At 40.8% G+C, this 22,513-nt stretch overlaps 1 protein-coding gene across 1 annotated transcript; it reads left to right on the top strand.

The window, feature by feature from the left end:
* The first annotated feature begins 277 nt into the window (after positions 1 to 277).
* LOC138767885 (organic solute transporter subunit alpha-like) lies at positions 278 to 17,955 on the top strand. Its single transcript, XM_069945750.1, has 8 exons — positions 278 to 649; positions 5,849 to 6,000; positions 6,999 to 7,072; positions 7,701 to 7,859; positions 8,728 to 8,839; positions 12,055 to 12,201; positions 13,386 to 13,491; positions 17,538 to 17,955. The coding sequence occupies exons 1-8, from the start codon at positions 535 to 537 to the stop codon at positions 17,720 to 17,722; spliced, it is 1,050 nt and encodes a 349-aa protein (XP_069801851.1). The 5' UTR covers positions 278 to 534; the 3' UTR covers positions 17,723 to 17,955.
* The last annotated feature ends 4,558 nt before the right edge of the window (positions 17,956 to 22,513 follow it).

The raw sequence follows: 22,513 nt of genomic DNA, 5'->3' as shown, positions 1-22,513 counted from the left end.
GTATTATTCATTTACCATGGAAAAAATGGAAATTCCCCTTGAAATTTTACTCAAGATTGTTAATGGAAATCAAACTAGAGGACAAGTAAAAGTGAAGTGTAAATCTGAGTCCCCCTTGGTGACTTTAACATCTTCTATTACTACAATCAAAGTGAGTCAGGTCCAACCCAAGTTTGTCTATTACACTTAGATAACTGCTTTACAACCTGCTTTTATATCCTTTGGTTGATGTTTAGCTGAACTTGCCTTGGCGTAAGACTCACACGGCCAAGTATAAGAAGCTTAGAGCAGCAGAAGCCGAGTCCGCACCATGTCTGTGGAACATGTCTGAACTATTCTTTCAGCCTTAGAAGATCTGCCTATTGAATAACACTCACTTCCTCAGGAGGTACAGAGAAATCCGAGCGGCATTGTCTTATGATCTGACTTCTCCCCGAAGAGAACTCTGGACTGTCTGACATAGTACGAGAAAGGCAAAGAGCAAGAAGCTACTGGAAGAATAAAGTGAAGTAGCTCCAGAAAGTCTAGGAGAAAATGGATGTAACACAAGCAGCCGAAAAGATGACGGACACTCCAAATGTAACGAAACCTTATATCAACCCCATCTGTAGAACCAGACAAGCACCATACTCTTATGAAATTCTTGAACGTAAGTACAATATATTCTACTTTAGGGTGCGTTCACACCTACAGGATCTGCAGCAGATTTGATGCTGTGTTCAGTTATTTAAATAAAATCTGCTGCAGAAAATCAGCTGCAGATCCTGTAGGTGTGAACGCACCATAAGATTTCAGCATAACCCACCCAGTATCATTGTATTTCTAGAATAAACTGAGAAAATGATGATTCATAGTTGTGTTTCTTACAAGGAAGTTTCTTACAAGTTCTTACAAGGAAACAGGTGACTTTATCAGTAGTAGTAGTTACAGGTAGACAACTCTTCCTCAGCTTAAAGGAGTGCACATGAATAATGCTCACGTGTGCTGACCCTATACATTAGATTTATAAAAGTAGATCCCGCTAACTACTGTGTGTAGGTGGATCCTGACATCTGCTATCAAAGAAAATAAGAATATAAATGTCAGATTTTAATGTGCTAAATGCTTTAATCTGAAAGGAGAAGCGACAAAGATAGAGTGACCTACCCGCGTGCAAGAAACATTCACTCACAGATGATACTGTATAGGCATACTGTACTTGTGTGGGACTGCGGCTGGCCAAACAGATGCTTGGCTGGTAGTTATCTTATCTGAAGTTAAAAAATGGATTATCAGGTATAATTACAGCAGATCTGTAACAGGGGGCCAACTTTCATAAGCCAAAAAGTACTGATATGCTCTTCTGTTGTGGCAAGCCATTGGGTTAATGTGCCCAGGTTAACTGCATCTCCTGCAATAAAATAAATTATGGTATTATACCTATTATACTATAGTGGGGAAAAACAAATAATTTATAATAATGCATTTTTTCCTCAAGTTGGCTACTGTATACTTATAATAATAAAGAGAAGTAAGTAAACGGATAGATCAATCACGTGGTTAAGAGGTGGTTGGGTATGGCGTACTACTGTTCCTGTGCTAAAGTACCAATACTGGAGATGTGGCTGGTATGCAGGTGGTGTTCTGTGACATCCATGAAAAAAGTCCAGAATGGAGATAATCCCTGAAAAGTTATATAAATCACGATAGTCACCAGCAGATGAATCCAAGAGTGGACTTTCTTGTGCAAACTTCATGGAAAGGATGTAGCCGTACACAAGCTCTGTACCTTTACATCTTGCCCATGACATTTGCAGAATAAAGTCAACTGTTCGATTCATCTGCTAGTGAGTGCCATGCTTTATATAACTTTTTAGGCATTGCCTCCTTCATATTTCCCATTCCTTATGAATCCATTGCAGGGGAAGTTTAAAAACAAAAGTGCTATGTGTTGGCAGCCTGAAGAAGTCAAAATGTCAATGTATTAAAGGGGTTATCCAGCACTACAAAAACATGGCCACTTTCTTCCAGAGACCGCACCACTCTTGTCTTCAGCTCAGGTGTAGATAGCAATTAAGCTCCATTCATTTCAATGGAATGAAGCTTAATTGCAAAACCTACACCAAAACTATAACTTGTGAAGATGACCTTAAAGGAGAACTCCGGGCAAAACCAATTTTAAGATATGTTACTGCCCAACAAATATTATTAAAATTACTAATAGATACTTATTATGGGAAATGCACCTATAGTTTATTTTCCCTGCACTTACTACAGCATGGCCTGTTCAGTTCTCTGCAAAGTTAGTGATGTCACCTAGTAGAAGTCCCCTCCCCTCCATCCCCCCAGCTTCCTGCACCTCTCTCCATGCCAGCGGCCTTGGGCAGCGCAAGTCCGGCAGCCACACGCTCCTGCTGCTCCCAGCTAGCAGACGGTTCTTCCCTCAGCAGGGATCATCCGCACCGGCCTTCCCCACCTCCCTGCACCCTTCCCCACCCCTCACTGCTAGTCCAAAAGCCCCCGGCTCCTGCTGCCCTCCGCTACTTCTGCCTGCTGTCCCTGCTGTGGGGATCACTTCCGCCTCCCTGGAGCACCTTCCAGCAACCTTCTCCAGCCAGCAGAGGTAGCTGTTAGCAGCAGGAGCCGACAGCTGCTGGATTGGAGGTGAGTGGGGCCGCCAGAGCTGGGGCACGGGTGCTGGCGGCCTGGGGAAGGGTGCCGAGGGCCACTGGCATGGAGAGAGGTTCAGGGAGCTGGGAAAGGATGGAGGGGTTAATGCCTTTAGTGGGATGGACTGCAGCAGCGGTGGGACCGACTGCAGCAGCAGAACCACTAGCATTTGGGGCAGAGGGAACTTCTACTTTATGATGTGATGTCACCAACTTTGCCAAGAAATGAACAAGCCATGCTGTAGTAAGTGCAGGTATAGGTGCATTTCCCTGAATAAGTGTCTCTTAGTAATTTTCATAACTTTTGTTGGGCAGTAACATATCTTAAAACAGATGTTGCCCGGAATTCTCCATTAAAAGAAATAGGGTTTGGATGAATCAGTGAAATGCCAGTTAGAACTGGGTGCTGACAGGACATCACAGGTTCTTGTTAACTTTATCTGAATCACCCAAAGATTACAGTGAGAAATACAATTATAGGACTTTAAGTAATCCAGGCATTCACACATTTAGCATCAAGAACCCGTAATAAGTTCAAGGAGTAGAAACTGTAACTTTAAAATTCTTATCACATTCCGGTTTAGTACAGATGTATGGGTTAACAAGTTTTAATTCTGAATTTGGCACATAAAGAGACGGCTGGAAGTAAATAACCTGTTTTAACAGAGGAACACACTGCCGCACCTCTTTATGGTGTTCCTCGGCTTTATTAAAGGTGACTGACACATGTAAAACTCAACTTTAACCTTTCTCACACTCTCACTCAATCTCGCTCACCAGCTATTACATATGATCAATAGTTAGAGTTTACAGTACATGTAATGCTATGGTGTTCTTGGTACTAAAAAGCCTGGCTTATTGCAAGTGCATTTTTTTTCTTCCTTGCACTCTTCTATATACAGTTTTGTTGTTTTTTTGTGTTTGAAAAAAAATTAAGGATTTTACAAAAAAATTTTTACGTGCACAAAAAACTTCATACTTCATTTAATTTATAAAAACTGTGGAACAGAAAAGAAAAATGCACATGACCAATAATATATCTCCCCTAAAAGTGAATGACAGCAATGTATTCCTAAATTATTTGATTTTACATGACAGGGATGAAGATTATTAAAAATGCACATACATAAAGTATTGTGCAAAAGTTTTAGGCAGGTGTAAAAAAAACCCCTGTAACATAAGAATGTTTTAAAAAAATATATAACGTTAATAGTTTATTTTTTTTATAAATTAACATAAAGGGTTATAAATCCCATTAATAAACCTTTGGAACAGTAACGTATATCCCAATGGTCTCTGTTATAACTTAAAACCAGTGTTGAACAAACCAAATCGGGGAGACTCAGATTCAAGCCAATGGTTGCAAAAAATTAGGATTGGCACAAACACAAGTCAAGCAGTTTGTTTTGGTTGAACCTGTCAATATAGTAAGTCAAGGCCCTATTACATGAAGCGATTATCGTCAGTATTCAGACAGAATAGAAGACAACAATCAGCTGACATGCACAATGTTGGCTGATCATTGCCTTTCAACAGGCTGAAATGGCAACGATCAGCCTGACAATGATCTGCTGCCATTGCTCCATGTATGGGCTGCCATTGTCTCCTATGGACTGCCCAGGCGATCTGATGATCGACTGGGCAGCCTCCTGCCCACCCGGCTCTTACCTGCTCCTCCTCGGTTGATGGCGGCTTGTGTAATGAGGAGTAAGCGAGTGCTGACCTGACAGCTTGCTCTCCACATTGCCCCGTGTGATAGGGGCTTTAGAGTGCTTTATGCGCCCTACCACTACTACTCAACCCAGGGAATCTCCCCCTCTTCTCTGCATACAGTATGCACCAAAAACTTTTTGCTTTTGCCCAGAAAACCCTGTGGCAGTCGGCACTTGGCAGTAATCAAGGTAATATAAGGTTACACAATATGTAAGGTCTGGTTTGGTCCAAACTCTTTTTGTTGAGGGTTAGTTAAAACAGGTCAAATCAAACGTTTGAAAGTTTCGCTCATTGGTAATTTCAGCTCAATTTTTGTGATTGATGGTGATCCATTATAAATATGTGTAAGTGTTCATTATAGCGTTTTATTCAGTTTACTGTATTTTATATGCCTTACTTGGTTGGTCCTATACATGCGCTAAAAAGATAGGATTTGAACGCTAGCATACAGCACTATGTCGATTCTGGACATGCTCTGTTTTTGCTTTCACGTTGGACTGTCAGCTGGCAGCTCTTTACAGATAAGCTGATAATTCTTACTGATCTGAGTAAGTTTCGCACATTCATTATGATTAAAGATGAGCGAACCGGGTTCGGGTTCGAGTCGATCCGAACCCGAACAATCGGCATTTGATTAGCTGGGGCTGCTGAACTTGGATAAAGCTCTAAGGTTGTCTGGAAAACATGGATACAGCCAATGACTATATCCATGATTTCCACATAGCCTTAGGGCTTTATCCAAGTTCAGCAGCCACCGCTAATCAAATGCCGAAAGTTCGGGTTCGGATCGACTCGAGCATGCTCCAGGTTCGCTCATCTCTAATTATGATCAATACATTTGGATTCACATGTCATGTTGCACAGAAGTCATTTATGCATACTTTGTCAGTCTGTTTAATACAAAGATATTTTTATTAACCCCTTCCCCACCCCGCAAATGACTGAATACGCCTATAGGCTACGTTCACACTACGTATATTTCAGTCAGTATATGTATATTTCAGTCAGTATATTTCAGTCAGTATTGCAAACAAAACCAGGAGTGGATTAAAAACACAGAAAGGATCTGATCACACAATGGTGAAATTGAGTGGATGGCCGCCATTTAATGAGAAATATTTGCTGTTATTTTAGAACAACGGCTGTTGTATTGAAATAATGGCCGTTATTTACTGTTATATGGCGGCCATCCACTCAATTTCACCATTGTGTGAACAGAGCCTTTCTGTGTTTTTAATCCACTCCTGGTTTTGGTTGCAATGCTGACTGAAATATACGTAGTGTGAACGCAGCCCAAAATTGTGCAGCATGCAAAATGTTATGGTAACAGCATCTTACAAGGTAATAAAATGATTACAGGAAGAATGACCTCTCCTGCGCAGTCAGTCAGACTTTTAGCTAGTAAAAAGTGTAACTGTGAGGTTTGGATGCCTATTGTACAATTTTACAACTGTGCTAACACTCCTGTTTCATATTTGTTCCTCCAGAGCTGGATATCACTGGTATTCTGCTTTTTGCTATCTTGACATGTATGGCAACAGTTTCTGCGCTGGTATTCTTAGAAGAAGCACACTACATCTACAGGAAACTATCCGGCACCAAAAGGGCAATAATTATCTGGGTGAATGCGGCTGCACCGGTACGTATGACCAAGGCTAATAACAGTACTGTTCAAGGCTTAAAGGGAAGTAATAAGCTTGCCCCCAAAAAATACATAAATAAAAATAGCTGTCTTTTCTCATACATACATAATAGAACATGTCATGTTCAATATACAGTCTGATCTTTAGGCAGCCTGTTCTAGGGAAAGAGGAGCTGAGCACAATGATACTAGTGATACTAGTACAGTACCAGTGAAGCAAAACGCTTTGTGAGGCTTGGCCATCGACTTGTCAGCCTGCCTTTGAACTCTATGCTGCTCTTCTTCGGGTGCCTGGAAAAGCTGGATCCAGTCCAGATTTCAAAGGCAGCAGGCTGACAAGCCGATGGCCAAGCCTAGCAAAGTGCTTTGCTTCGCTAGTACTGTAAATTATACAACTTTTAGCAGGCAAGGAGGAAATAAGCTAACCTAAATATGAAAATTGTATCTGGCCTTAAGAGGTTATAAGACATAAACAATCCTCCTCGACATGTTTCACTTTTAGCAAGGTGTCATCAGGGGTCTGAGGCACTGGCAGCTGTTTACCATGTTACAGAAGAACACAGGACATTGTCAGCAGGACAATGGACCCTGCCACAAGGACTGTGTAGTCATGGACGCATATTTGTAATGAGGTAGAATGACTGATCAGAGCATAAGGGTATCTAATCTGCAACAACAACGAGAAGCTACCCGGTCCACATGGGACAATATTTCTGCAAAGAGATTTCAACACTAAAGAAATCTATGCCACAGTAAACTGCTCCGGTTCTGAGAGGCAAAGGGGGTTTCATTAAAATATTATAAAGGTAGACTAGACAGACTATCACACTACTATGTTTTTCTATGTTTCCTCGTATTTATTTAAGCAGACTCATCAGGAGACATAACAGGTCCCAGGACCATAAATGTTTAGTAATAATTAAACATATTAGTTAGGGTAACTAATCAACATGATTACACGTTCATCTTGTAATAGTCTATCTTCTCCCTTACAGGTAATTGCAGTAACATCCTGTGTAGGAATGTGGATTCCCCGAGCCACAATGTTTACAGATTTTACTGCGTCTGTGTAGGTATTAAATATTCTGTAATATGTACTGTTTCAAAATGCAGCCCGGGCAAAAAGGTTTCTAACAGGCATATTTGTCTGTTTCTAACGGGCGTCTTTCCCTGTCAATCACCCCCTTTCTGAATTCCGGAGAGGGACATTTTTTTTTAACTTGGGAGGCGGTGCGTGAAAAAAATAATATGTACTTACCTCCCTGGCACCAATTCTAGTGCCAGCAGTCTGATGTAGAGATAGGACTTGGGACGCAATGCTTCTGGCCCGTCAGCGGCTGTAGTGGGTCCTGCCTCTACAGCTGACTGGTTGAGCAGGCCTGGAACATCACATCCCACCTCTACACCAGGAAGTGGCTAGGGACTGAGGACCGGACGGTGGACTGCTGGCACCAGCACTCGAGCCAGGGAGGTAAGTGAATGTCATTTTTTCCCCCCACCCTGTCCCTGGCAAGTTTCAAAAAATATCCCTGCCCAGACAAGTCTACCAAGTCAGACAATGAAGCATCACCGAGATTTACTACTTAGAGATGGCTATTTCTTACAAAAGGGATCTGTAATATTGAACATTGATGTGGTGGTAGATACACCTTTTCATATTTATTTAGTATTCAGCTTCACTCCTTTATCTCTGTTAGATTTCTGGCGGTGCTCATACACAAATTTCAGCTGATGCTGGTGAATGAATGTGGCGGTAAAAAAGAATTCCTCAGGAAGTTTAAAGATGCAAAGCTGCAGCTCAACACAGGTCCCTTGTGCTGTTGCTGTGTCTGCTTTCCTAAGAAAAATATTCACAGGTTGGTAACAGAGTTGATGAAATAACTAGCTTTGCTTTGACTATTTCTTTCATTATATTGTACAGATGATGTTATGCAACCTTTTTTCTTTTTTAAAACATTGAAAGGAATAAGATGGCCACCCTTTTCCCTGTTGAAGACCTAAACAACTCTACCTTAAGCAGCACATAAAGAAGGTGCAGATGATAAATAGGCCCCTGAATGTTCACATATCTGATTAATTTAAAAAAAAAATTACTATGGGCCTCCCAATACTGTAAAACTATAAAAGAATGCATGTTTACCTTGACTGCAAACTGACACTATGGGACAAATTCCCATAGAAGACCTCTCCTGCTCTGGACAGTTCCTGTCACTGACAGAGGTGGCAGCAGAGCATTATACATTATATTACAATGTGATATTGTATAGTTAAAGAGGTTGTCCATAAAAAACTAACTTGTCCTCTATCCATAGGATAGGGGACAAGTAAGGGATCGCTGGGCTCTGACCCCCATACTCCCACTTATCTCCAGATTGGCCCCCATCTGCAGTTATGGCATGTGACCCATAGCTCCATTCATTCCTATGGAGCCACCGGAAAGAGCCAAATAATAAAAAACATTTGGCTCTTACCGGCAGCTCCATAGGAATAAAGAGAGCTCGGTTTACGTGCCATACCCATGGCTGTATTCGTAACAAAGGAGCTGGGGGCTGATCTGGAGATCGTTGGGGAGTACAGAGGTGGATAAGGGACAAGTTAGTTTTGCATGGACAACCTCTTAAATAATCAAAATAATTTATTTGACAAGAAAATACAACATTATAAGAATATAAATATGTAAGAATGTAAATATAACAAATAATGATATTGTGGTTTACTTTTCAGTCGCACTTTATTTATCCTGAAGTTGGGGACATTTCAGTTCCTTTTCTTGAGACCAATACTTATGTTTTTGGCAGTGGTGCTTTGGACTAATGGAACATATACAATTGGTGATGTAAGTATTGTACTATTACTGTGAAAAGTTTTGATGTAGTAGATCAACCTACTTCCTTAGAACAGGCTTTGGGCTGCATTTCGCTTACAGTGCCTATTACATGGCTCGATTATTGTGCGGTACTGGCTGCATGAGCATTGTTAGCGTTGTCCACGCAGTCCTTGTTTTATGTAGAAAATAATAGAAGATAGAAAAGTTACTTGCCTCTCCAGGCTCCCCTGGTGCCTTTTCTTTGCTGGCTGCAGCAAAGCTCCTAAAGCTGTCTCTGAAGTGGCAGGCCGCTGAGCCAACCACTGACCGTGGGGCAAGTCAAACGCAGGGAAAAGACAGCAGGACATTGGGGAGTCTAGGGAGGTAAGTATAATTCTTTAATATTTTCTAAATAACATTCATCAGCCATTGGCAGCACCTTACTATTACTGTGCAGTCAGCAGCAGATAATTTTTAAACCTGTTGAAAGACAACAATCAGCCAATGATCGGCTTCTCGATTGATCGTTATCTTTATTATTAATTGGGCCCTTATGGTGCGTTTACACAGGCAGATTTATTTGACAGATTTTGGAAGCCGAAGCCAGGAATGGATTTTAAAAAAGGAGAAAGCTCAGTCTTTCCTTTATGACCCGTTCCCTGTTTATGGTCTGTTCCTGTCTTTGGCTTAAAAAATCTGTCAGATAAATCTGCCTGTGTAAACGCACCATTAGACTATGTTATAAAGGTATAAAGGTAAAATACCTCTGTAATTGTGACATAGGTGCAGTGCACATACAGTATAGGATAATGGCTGTAAGTGATTATGAACATCCAAATAATAATTATTATTTACTACCTGCTTTTGCAAAATAAAGCTGTTATTTTTCATTTACACATTGTTTAATTTTCACATTTTCATCCGTATTTAGTTTTTATTTTACCGTGGGTGAACTTAGCTTTACAGTGCCATAAATTTGACTAATTGTGCTTAAGGCTATGCTCCCACTTCGGAAACATATCCGGAAAACGCGGTTATCTTGGTAAATAAAATGATGATCATGATCATTATTAGCGGCTGTCTGTTTGTGAGACTGATGCCTACCCCGATATGTTCCCTAAGTGGGAACATAGCCGTGGGCAGTCATTTCTGTACAGCAACTAGCTGTACCACCCACATCCGGCTAGGAACAGTTGAGACGTCATATGTAAGCAAAGTATATGAGAACATTGATATATCTCCAAAACACTGGTTGGCCGTGACCAAACAATGTATTTTTTGGCCGTTTGACAGCAGTTTTTCTTGGACTGCTGTTGTTTTGTGCCCAAATAACAGCCCTTAACCCCTAGACGACCCTGGACGTAGGGTTACGTCATGGAAGTCTGTCCCCAGACGACCCATGACGTAACCTTACGTCCTGGGTGTTTCTCCCGCTATGAAGCGTGCTCCAGAGCGGAGCACGCTTCATAGCAGGTGGGGGCCGGCTGCAAACAGCAGTCGGGACCTCACCGGTAATGACACGCTGCAGCGATCGCGCTGCCGCGTGTCATTAACCCCTTAAACGCCTATGGCATAGCAATGATCAGTGTATAAATCAGTGTATGTAGAAGTCCCCCAAAGGGACTTCAAAAGTGTTAAAAAAAAAAAAGTTCAAAACACTATTACACTACCCCAAAACCCCTCCCCCAATAAAAGTTGAAATCACCCCCCTTTCCCATAATATAAATAAAACATATAAAAATAAATAAATAGATAAACATATAATATACCGTAGCGTGCGTAATTGTCCGATCTATTAAAATTAAACAAGCGTCATTGTGATCGGTAAACGGCGTACACGAAAAGAGGGAAAAAAGTGCGCGGATTACCGATTTTATGTTACATTATATATTAAAAAAAATCAATAAAAAGTGATCAAAACGTCCGATCTTCACAAATATGGTATTAATAAAAACTAGAGATCATGGCAGAAAAAATTACACCCCATACAGCCCCGTACGTGAAAAAATAAAACCGTTATAAGCGTCACAATAGGCCCATTTTATTAATATTTAATTGCCAAAAAAAAGGATTTCATAAAAAAATACATAAAACATTAGAGAATCTGTGTAACCTGCATATGGTTGTGTTCGGGCTGACCTATAGAATAATGGTATCATGTCGCTGTTACCATATAGTGCATTACGTAGACACAGGAACCCCCCAAACGTTACCATATTGCATTCTTATTTACGATTTCACCTATTTATATCTTCATAAATAATATATTTGGGGTTCCATCATACATGTTATGGTAAAATGAATGACGCCATTACAAAGTACAACTATTCCTGTAACAAACAAGCACTTACATGGCTTGTAGATAGAAAACTGAGAGTGCTAGAGCTCTTAGAAGGGGAGGAGGGAAAAACGAAAACACTAAGATCAAAATTTGCGCGGTCCACTGGGTCATTTTGGGCCTGGTCCTCAAAGGGTTAAAAACAACGGCCATTGTTTGTAAAATAACAACCATTGTTTTGAAATAAAGGCCGTTATACAAGTAGCTAACAGAAGACAGTATGTAACTTTTAGGCTATGTTCACGCACAGTAAAAAAAAAAAGTAAAATAGGTATCAAACATAAACATTCTTTTTTATCTAATAATATACTACCGTAAACATCACCAATATACACTTGTTCATGTGCTTTTTTCCCTGCACTTACTACTGCATCAAGGCTTCACTTCCTAGATAACATGGTGATGTCACGACCCAACTCCCAGAGCTGTGCGGACTGTGGCTGCTGGAGAGGATGATGGCAGAGGGATGCTCAGTGTCCCTCCAGTGCCCTGTGTCCCTCAGTGTCCCCCTGCCATCATCCTCTCCAGCAGCCACAGCCCGCACAGCTCTGGGAGTCGGGTGGTGACATCACCATGTTATCTAGGAAGTGACCTCACCGTGTTATCCAGGAAGTGACATCACCATGTTATCCAGGAAGTGACATCACCATGTTATCCAGGAAGTGAAGCCTTGATGCAGTAGTAAGTGCAGGGAAAAATGCACTTTATGTGCATTTCCTGTAATAAGTGTATATTGGTGATTTGTATAACTTTTTTGGGGGGTGGGGGGCAATACAATATCTTAAATAATACAAAAAAATATTTTTTTTTGCCGGACTTCTCCTTTAAATGTATACAGCTACTGTAGTAATGCAGTATTGTAGCAAGATGTGCCCTCTTTTAATGCCTGTATTCTGTTTTTTTGCAGTCACGTGCACAATCAGCCACAATGTATATTAATATATTTGTTGGTGTCATAACCATCACTGCACTCTGGGCGGTGGGAATCATGTTTAACCTTGTCCGACCTTCTTTAGTGGACATACATATTATTTCAAAGTTTACAGCTTATGAGGTGAGATGCCAATTCCTATACACGAACATACAAAAAATATATACTACAGCTATGAGAAATACATCGGGTAAAGACTTATGCTGTGAATATATATTTTTATTAAACACTGATTTATTATTATTATTTTTTTATTTATGTGGATCCAAAATTGTGTGCAGACAAGTTTTCTAACATGTGCGTATAGAGGTTGCAGCTCTGCTTTTATGACAGCTACAAACCCTCAGGCCTTATTCACATGTTCCGTGTTTCGTGGAAGCCCTGTAGTGAAGGAGGTTCTGTCATCTGCCCAAAAAAGAGTTGACATGCCAATTCTTTGGGCAGACGGTGGAATCTGCCTGAGCATAGAATGAAGCCTATAGGCTGGGCAGATCTTCAAGCAAGAGCGCACACTGAATCTGCAGAAGGTTATCCATGCAGATTCCGTAGTGTGAACGCACCCTAAGGAAGACTATGTAATAAACCAAGATATCTCATCATTATGGTACTCCTATATAATGATTATAAATAATTCAGGTCAAGACTGTATTTATATACGAGGTCAAATTGGGAGTCCCTCAGCTTGGAGGTTAATTATTTAACCACAATCCTCACAATGTGTGTCACTTTTGACATGTCACACAGACAAATCAAAAATTTAGATCATTCGTGTTCTTATTGCTGAGACCCCCTCCAATAGTTAGTTATAGCCAGGTGAAGAACATGGCAGCACTTCATCCCCCAGCCTGGCTCAGTGCTACTGTACATGTCAGAAGTTCATTACAATGACAGTAGCGCATTAACTGTCAATTAACCTTGCCAATTAGCAACACTGACTTATAATATTCCCAACTTCCTTTAAATAACATCTTGCAAAGCTGACAAACCTGTTTCCAGGAAAATCCTGCCAGAGTTCTTACAATACAGCTGCAAAGGAAAAGATCTGATGACCGCCTGTTATTTCCCATAACATTAAAAGAAATATTCCAGTAAAAATACAAAACCAAATTGGCCATCTTCTACACTTCTTAATGCTTGCCAACTGACTATAGCAGAGAGATATTTGTCTTTATTGTATTTATATTATACAATGCATTTCTATTTCTATTATAATGCTGTATATTCTAAGATCTCAGTTCTTTATTTTCTCTTATTGCTCAACTGATGTAAAAAAAAAATCTATTTATATATATTTTGTATTGTTTTAGTTTGTTGTTATTCTGAGCCAACTTCAGACATCAATCATCACTATTCTTGGTACCACGGGTGTTATTTCTTGTGTTCCTCCACTCCCTGGCCCATCTAGAGCTTCATGTGAGTACTTATTTTTTTTTAACAAGATATAACCTTTGCGTGTTAGAAAATCTCAAGTGCACCTGTCACTTTAAAAAAAAATCATTTTACATGTCTTGGAGTTCAGATCCTGATCCATTCTGGATCAGTTTCTGCAAATATAAATATGAGAAAATAAACACTATGGGGGCAAACTGGTGTAAAGAAGGATTGTCTTAGTTGCCCCTAGCAACCAATCAGATTTCACTTTTCATTTTTCAAAGAATCTGTGAGGAATGAAAAGTGGAATCTGATTGGTTGCTAGGGGCAACTGAGACAATTCTACTTTACAGCATGTTTGATAAATCTCCCCCTATGATTGCACAGAACCATACCTATAGTCATAGCATCTCTAATCTTTGCTGTCCATAGGCCTCATATGTACACTGTAATACCACGTGCCGGAATCTGGCCTGATCTCTGTTTATTGCTCTGTACACAGCAATGAACACACTGGAAATACAGAGGTTTTGACCTAGAGATTGAGCTAGTTATAGATAAGATAAGATGCGGTAACAAGCACGTGTAGCGGAACACACATTAGAAAAATGTTGGCCAAACCCACCTATTTTGGTGGGACCTTCCCAGCATCTAATGTGTATAAGGATGTCCTGATGGCAGACTTCAGGGAACAGGACTATCAGTCTCTTGGATTATTGGTCAAGGCTGCACATGAATTCATGTGCTATAGTCTTTTGTAGTACTTGACTGCTCCCAAAGCATTGGTCTTACCCGCTCATGGCCGGCCCGATCCACTTATAGACATTAGAAGAGGGGGGATGTCCTGGGGCAGGTCGGTGCTCTGGGGGTGGTAGCCCCATCCCCAATATTCCAGGTGGACTTACGGAGTTATGTAGAGAAAAGATCTTGTCCAGATTATTTTTTTCTAAACAAAGCAAAATTGCAAAACTATATAACTTTAGGGCAAATATTGTTTTAAATTTAACGTGGGGGGAATTTTTCATTCCCTGTACCAGTGCAGGGTGGCAAAGTTTGTGCAATTTTTTTTATGCACGCTTTATTTGTGAAAAGTGGAAATTGTGGCAATTTGTGCAAAAAATTTTGCCACTCTTCACTGGTGCAGGGTAACTGCGGAGAGGTAAAGGGCAAAGAATCCCCAGGAGACTGCATAGCTAAAATTACAATAATACAATACAAGCATATGTTTGGCCCACACATGGCTTGAGCACATACAGGTCCCCCGCCGGTCTTGATAAAATCCCCCCACAGTGTATATATAATGTATAGCAATTTTGTTTCATTTCGGGGGGGGGGGGGGGTTTGTGTGCAAAAAACCTTTTAAAAAAACTAAATGTGTTTAACCTCTAGGCGACCTAGGACGTACCGGTACATCCTGGAAGTCTGTCCCCAGACAACCCTGGACGTACCGGTACGTCCTGAGCTATAAAGCGCGCTCCGGAGTACTATCTCTCATAGAGATCAATGCAGTATATATGTACTCAATAAGATGAGTGCTCCATCACTATGGGCTACTGGAGCCCATAGTAATCGAGTGTCAAGTTGGGATATAGTAATTGTCAAATGAAACAAAACAGGATAAAGAAAAGGAGATTAATGAACAAATAGTTCTAATCTGTCAGTATGACAGTGAGAAGGCTGTCAGACATAGTCAAGCTTGTTGTGTAGCTCTTGTCTTTTCTTGGTTATCATCTTATTCCAACACATGGTATTGTTAGGCGGGTCGGATGCCCTTTGGTAGTGTAATCGATAATTAGTCATCACCTCGCAATGAAACAGGAGGTTTTTATGGAAGTTAAGTGATAACTAAGTCATAACTGTGTAGAATAACAGAACAACATGTATAGACTCTTAAAAGATAACTCGCACATCTACCCAGTGATATAAAAATGTAAGAAGAGTTTCTGCGGCTATATGATAACATGCTCTGCCTTGATGTTTCCCAGACACATAGGGGGAGATTTATCAAACTAGTGTAAGGTAGAATTGGCTCAGTTGCCCCTAGCAACCAATCAGATTCCACCTTTCATTTTCCAAAGAATCTGTGAGGAATGAAAGGTGGAATCTGATTGGTTGCTAAGGGAAACTGAGCCAATTCTACTGTACACCATGTTTGATAAATATCCCTCAGTTTTGACGTCCTTAATCCTATTTACAGAGGAGGTAATTTGAAATGATTTATAGGGCTGCACAAAAAATGCTAACACTTTTACATGGGCCAATTATTATCCAAACAGAGAGTTTCTAGAAACCCTTATTGCCAATAATGGATTTGTATAATAGGTTCCTATTAGACAAAGTCATTTTTAGTTTCCACCAATTAACGATAAACGCTTGCAAACGAGCGCTTTTGGGAACGACCTGGGATCATTTACAATAATACTTGGAATGAAAGTCAATAGTTATGATAGCAAATACAATTGTATACTTTAGTATATGAACAACCGTATTTACGAACCAAGGATGTGTACATACACCAAATGATTTGCAAACAATTTACAAACTATTAATGATTGTAATGATATTAACGAAGATTTTATGGTCAGCTCAAAAGATGCGATTAACGACATGCGAGCATATTTTCGTTAGCCGTTTGATCAATGATTTTTTGCACAATAGTCTTTCTGTGTAATAGGGCCCTTAAGGTCTCTTCCAAATCTGTGGATTTTGTCAACAGAAAAACCTGTTGTGTGAACATACTGTCAGGAGCCGACCCTCACGTGCAGGTGCCAATGGCGTCCCTGGCAACTGATTCAGCCGGTTGCAGGGGGCATGCCGGCGAAGGCGTTCTTTGGTCTTCCCGCGGCCGGGGCTTCACCACCCTCAGCTGATCGGCACAGGTGTCTGATATAATGTTTTGCTGACTGGCAGCACGCACTGCTAGTCAGCTCTGTGTATTACTGGGGGCTGGGTCTCCAGCCTTCATAAACTATTACCCCTATCAGGTCTCCTTGCCTGTGATAGAGCCTTTTTAGAGTGTGACTCAGTTAGTGTTAGTGTGACTAAGTTAGTGTTGTATCCTCATTTGTATTCCCTAGTTTCCCGATTCTGGCTTTTTGACTATTCTCTTTGACTATTCTCTTTGACTATTCTTCTGGACATTCAGATTTTGTACCGCACCGAATGACAGTTACCAATCCAGCTTATTTACCTAGAGAGTATTGTGTTAGTTTGTTCTGTCCTCATTTTTCTGTTTTACACATTAAGGTTAGGGACTGCTGCCCAGTTACCCGTTGCCGCCTAGGGCAGATCTTGGAAAATAGGCAGGGACAGCGGGGCGGGTGCCAGTGCAGGGCCTCACCTGTCCTGTGTCTCTAAGTCCCGTCCTGACACATTCCCTATGTAAATGGGTAGTCTGAGGGGAGGGTGAAGGGTCAACAAAGCAAGACATCTGATTGGCTCTGAGAAAAAAAGTTTAACTACTCAGCAGACATGAAAGAAAAAGTGTGTATAAACACACAATGACTGGTGCACTACATGTCATCTTCAGCTGCAGCTTACTATAGAATGAGTATGATTCAGGTTTCCTAGTGATACCTATGCATTATTCATCTGCTCTACCCCTTGCTATGCAGACTTTAAACTCCGCACTTCAACTTTTAGGCTGGGTTCACACTACGTATATTTGAGGCTGTATGTTTGAGGCTGTATAGCAACCAAAACAAGGAGTGGATTGAAAACACAGAAAGGCTATGTTCACATAATGTTGTAATTGAGTGGATGGCCGTCATTTAATGGCAAATATTTGCTGTTATTTTAAAACAACGGCTGTTATATTGAAAAAATGGAAGTTATTTACCGTTATATGGCGGTCATCCACTCAATTACAACATTATGTGAACAGATCCTTTCTGGGTTTTCAATCCACTCCTGGTTTTGGTTGCTATGAGGACCTGACATGAGGACCAAATACAGCCTGAAATATACATAGTGTGAACCCAGCCTTAAACTGTGAACTTCAATTTACATTCAGTAATATGGAGCTAAAACCGCTACTACCCATAATTCATTTGAAAACTTATATTCTGGGAATGTCATTTTTATTTCAGACATGAACCAGCAACTTCTAATCATGGAAATGTTCCTGACCACAGTGCTCTGCCGAATGCTCTATCGAAGGAGATACGAGGGGAAACCTGCACTTAGTGAAGATGAGGCGACCAAGGATAATCTGCAAAATAGTACACTTTGTCTTAATGGAAAGGCAATTGATGAAGGATTTCAGAAGGTTTAAAGATACCCTACAACAATTATGGGATTTTTCAACTGAGTTTTAGCATCTGTTCTCCAGACAGATGATTCATTATATCGAACTTTTATTGGACTGATGGAAATACTTTATATTAGTTTACATTCGTGTATATACTATTAAGGTTTGCTCTTATTATGGATACTTATGAAGCAAAATTGTGCATTGCTGTTTTAGTTCTGCCGTAGCCGCTTCATAGACTGACATATCTCCAATTTATTTATAACATCAGCTTGAGCTGATGATATCCCTGTACATATCACCCCATACACTGCCAGGACCTTCAACAAGATATATATTGACCCCCCCCCCCCCCAACCTGGGTATGGAGCTGTCAACAGCTTTCATAGCTTACAATGGTCCAGGGCCATTTAATGGGAATGTGTCATCAGAAAATACCCTATTGTTCTAATCAAGTTTTTATGTTAAAGAGACTGTCAGTAGTTTTATGGTGTCCTATCTCAGGGTAGCATAAACTAGTGACAGAGAAACTGAACAGAATAATGAATCGTTTACATTGTTATGTGCAGCTGATCCAGAGATATCCTCCTGAATAACATGGACAATAAGTAGTCCTCTTCATTATGTGCATGAGCCCAGTAGTCCTGGATATTCATGAGACGCAGAAAACTCCGCCCACCAGCTGCTGATTGGCAGTTATCTATCCATGCTGTGTATAGGCAGTCAACTGTCAATCTACAGCTGGAGGGCAGGGGGGAAGTGTGGTACGAATCCCATTCTCCTGCATATTAGAAGAATGGCTGAACAGAATGATGTAAGTAATATACCGATTGGTTCAGTATTTATATCACTAGCTTATGCTTCCCTTATTTAAGACAGCATAAACCTAGCGACAGATTCCCTTTAACATATTTTTGAAGAATTTTTGGTGATATTTTATTTAATTTTTCCTTTTACTGCATATATTATAAAATAATGCTGAAATCTTGATTTTTTTATCTCACCTTAAGGTCTAAAAGTAAGCATCTTGTTCTGTTTGTGTTAATAAGAAGGAGTCTGCTGTAAAGTGGTTTGCACAGCATTGCAGCGACAAGTAGCACCGGTATAAGACTCCCCGGGGAATGACCTCTCCAAAGGTCACAGGTTACGCACAGTAATGTTTTGCATTTACCTCAATGGGGCAAATCCTGTCTATTGTCGTCTATGGGGTTTTCTGTAAAGCATGTCACTAAATGCTGTTAAAAACAGTCCACACATGATGGCAGCCTCCATAACAAGGTAGAAAAAAAGGAAATAAAAAAATTACAATGAGAAAATCACAGATTAGAAAAAGAGAACGTTATAGCATCTGGCTCTAATCAGTGCAAGAAAATCTGTTATTTAAGCAAAAGTTAGGAACATGCTTTTTTTTCTATTTATGTGCTCCAAATATGTGTTAAACAATACTCTACTTGTATACTGGGGTTTTTAAAGGGGTGCAAATGATTCCCGCAATAGGAAGACCAGATTCAGGGAAGTAGAATCAGTTACAGTATGTTCCCTGACCACACCAGCTCTTGTATTCTGTCAATGGAAATGTCATAATGTAGTGTCAGCCATCACAACCCCCTCTCCACTGACTAAATATACTGATTGTGCCAGGATGCACCATCAGACCTCTAATGCAATATACATAGCAATCTGTGGGCACTGACATGTACAGTACGCTGGTGTGGAGCATTTCTCTTTTCTATGCCCGGTCGCTGTTAATTTCCCCACTGAACAGATATGAAAATGAGCCGGGGTGAAGCACAGGGCACGGGCCTGATGCATGCTATTCCTCTTCACCCCCTCCCCCAGCCCGTGACATGCGCCGCTGATTCTCATCATCCACGCCTCAGTACCGCCTCTTATGTTAATATGGCAGGTCCTACAGTATGCCGCACAACCCCGCCTCCTGTTTACGTCCTGGCCGCCCTGTCATCACGCTGGGATGTATGACCTGCCGTATTAACATAAGAGGCAGTACTGTGCATGGATGATGAGAGTCAGCGCCAAGCGTCATGGGCGGGGGAGGAGGTGAAGAGAAATAGCATGTGCCGGGCCCATCTTCTGTGCTTCAACCCGGCTCATTTGCTTGTCTGTTCAGCGGGGAAATTAACGGCGATTGGGCAGGAAAAGTAAAATGCTCCACATCACCGTAGTCTACATGTCAGCGCCGACAGATTGGTATGTATACCGCAATATTAGAGGTCTGATGGTACATCCTCTTTAAGGCCATTACTGCCGATAATCGCTTGGTGTAATATCGGCAGATATCGGCCCCTGTAATAGGGTCTTAAGGGTCCTATGAGACGAAGCGATTTTTAAGGATTAACCATTGCAAACAAGATTGTTTATCGTTAACCTAAAATTGCTCACCATGCTACACAGAACGATCGTTTACTCCATCTGATCTCAACAAATGAAGGAATGATGTGGAATTACACTGAACAATTAGTGAACGATTAGCGATTAATGATGATTTTGGTGTCAGCACCAAACGAACAATGAAAGATTTCTCGTTGGTCGTTTCACCATTGCCACGGATCACGGAACGGCCGGTCTCTGAAAAGAACATCCCGGCCGCTACTGCAGTACTGGCCAGATGATCTTTCGGGCCGCAGTGTTCTGATGCGGGCGCGTCTGTGCGTGCCCGCATCAAAACTTTCCACTGCACGCTATGGAGCGAGCGGCCAGATCCACTAGCTCCACAGTGTGCACTGACATGGTTTTCTGCGGCCGCTAATCAATGAAAAAATGTCAGTTGTTTGCGGCGCCGTTAGGGATCCTGGCTAGAGCGTATACTATGTGTATACACTCCGGCCGGGATCCCATAGACAGCAATTCAACGTATATTCTCGTAATAATCACGCCCGTTGTACAACGGCTGTGATTTTACGAAAATATACGTTGTGTGAACATAGCCTCACACTGATTGGCTCTGATTCATAAAACACCACCTTATAGACATGTAACATTCGATATGTCATCAGACATGTCAAAAGTTATTGATCACAGCGGGTCTGATCAGACCGGGAGATATAGCCGGGAGCGCGATCCACTCCCCAGCCAGCCACTCATTCCTTTCTCATTTTCTCATAGACTTACATGAAAAAATATTGACAATGCGTGGCCAGCCAGGGAATGGATCACTGTGATCAATAACTTTTGACATGTCTGATATTTGAAAAGGTATTTGTAGTGACAGTTACTCCTTAAGGCAAATGCACACGTTTCCCCAAAGCAGACCATATTCTGTATCATATTCAGTATATTCAGTCTTTTACTTTTAGGCATGTATAAAAAGTAATGCTGGTATTATGTGGGAAACATTTAGTATTAAAAAATATAAAATTATTTGGCTTATGTTTCTTTCTTGCTATTCATATTGAGGAAGTTGTCTCAAAAAGACAAACCTTGTGCAAATGCCTTTGCATGGTAGCTTCCTCTATGAGCTTGGTAGAAGTATTAGCTAACCACCATACACTTTCTGTTAAAGATTTTTGCTTGTCATCTTCTGAAATTCCATGTTATATTAGAGTGCTGTACTTAAAACAAGTGCTGTGTTATCAGACAGTCTTCTTTAACGCCTTCCTGATACATGACGTAAATGTGTGCCATGGAAGCCTATCCCTTAAGGACATATGGCATACATTTATGCCATAAACTCCAGGGGCTCTATGAAGCAAGCTCAGGAGCTGAGCTTGCTTTATAGAGGATGACAATTGGCTGCTCAGCAGCTGGGTCCTCACCATTAATGACTGGCAGCAGTGATTGCACTCCCGCCCGTCATTAACCCGATCACGGAATTTAATTGTCAGTGACAAAAGATAAGCACCTGTCACTGTCCAATCAGGAGTCCCAATAATTTTCTCTGACTGAGGAAGGTCTAATATTTAACTTCGTACAGTCAGATCGGCAGTCTGGTCATAGAGTTTGCCTCAGACAGACTCTCGGTGCAGAGCGCCGCAAACACTGATCAGTGCTATGCAATGGCACAGCATTGAACAGTGTATGCAATTTGATTTTTTTACTTTTTTAAGTCTTTACAAATATGACATAGCCCCTCCCCCAATAAAAGTTCAAATCAACCCCATTTTACCATTGTACAAATAAAACACATTAAAAGATAAATGTATATAGCAAATGTCTAATCTATTAAGATACAACAATATTGTTGTATGGTGAACAGCACAAATGATAAGAGGGAAAAAGCACCAGGATTGCAGATTTTTTTTGGCACATTAAATTAAAAGGGGTACTCCTGCGAAAATCTTTTTCCAATTAATTGAAAAACATTACAAAGTTATATAACTTTGTAACATGCTTCAATCACCTATCTCCACCCCACCAGGAAAGGAAGTAAACTCATTCTTACCTAATGACTGTTAACCCCAGGCTTTTCATCAGCAACCATTTTGTGACAATGACATCATCAAGAGGGAAACTGGTCTAAGCCCTGTCATGCCAGCCTCCCTTTGTCAGATGACTCAGGTTGCTCAGCTCTGATTGGCTGAGCATGATGTAAGCGATTAGTTTTACAGAGTCAGTAAGACATTACAGGAGACAAAGTGCATCATGGGAAACCCCAAACCAGGAAGTGAAGAAAAAATGAAACCACCAACTGGAGCTTCAGTTCAGTTTTTTTTTTTTATCAGTGCCGGAGTTGTCCTTAATCTAATAAAAAAACATATTTTTTTTCAAAATCAACAAATATGATACCAAATTAATAAATCAATGTTAAAACATATCACCATCTAGACAAGCCTGGTTGAACATTTACATTGATTTGGA

The sequence above is a fragment of the Dendropsophus ebraccatus genome, chromosome 11 (genome assembly GCF_027789765.1).
Source record: "Dendropsophus ebraccatus isolate aDenEbr1 chromosome 11, aDenEbr1.pat, whole genome shotgun sequence".
In the NCBI taxonomy this organism is placed as follows: Eukaryota; Metazoa; Chordata; class Amphibia; order Anura; family Hylidae; genus Dendropsophus; species Dendropsophus ebraccatus.
Note: the sequence above shows the minus strand (reverse complement) of the source record. Positions and strands in the feature narration are given on the sequence as shown.

Bases quoted from the DNA above. Each gene is read 5' to 3' on its own strand.
- LOC138767885 (XM_069945750.1), top strand. From the start codon at position 535: ATGGATGTAACACAAGCAGCCGAAAAGATGACGGACACTCCAAATGTA. The intron at 6,001-6,998 runs GTACGTATGACC...TCTCCCTTACAG, and splicing joins GGGTGAATGCGGCTGCACCG to GTAATTGCAGTAACATCCTG. The intron at 8,840-12,054 runs GTAAGTATTGTA...GTTTTTTTGCAG, and splicing joins GAACATATACAATTGGTGAT to TCACGTGCACAATCAGCCAC.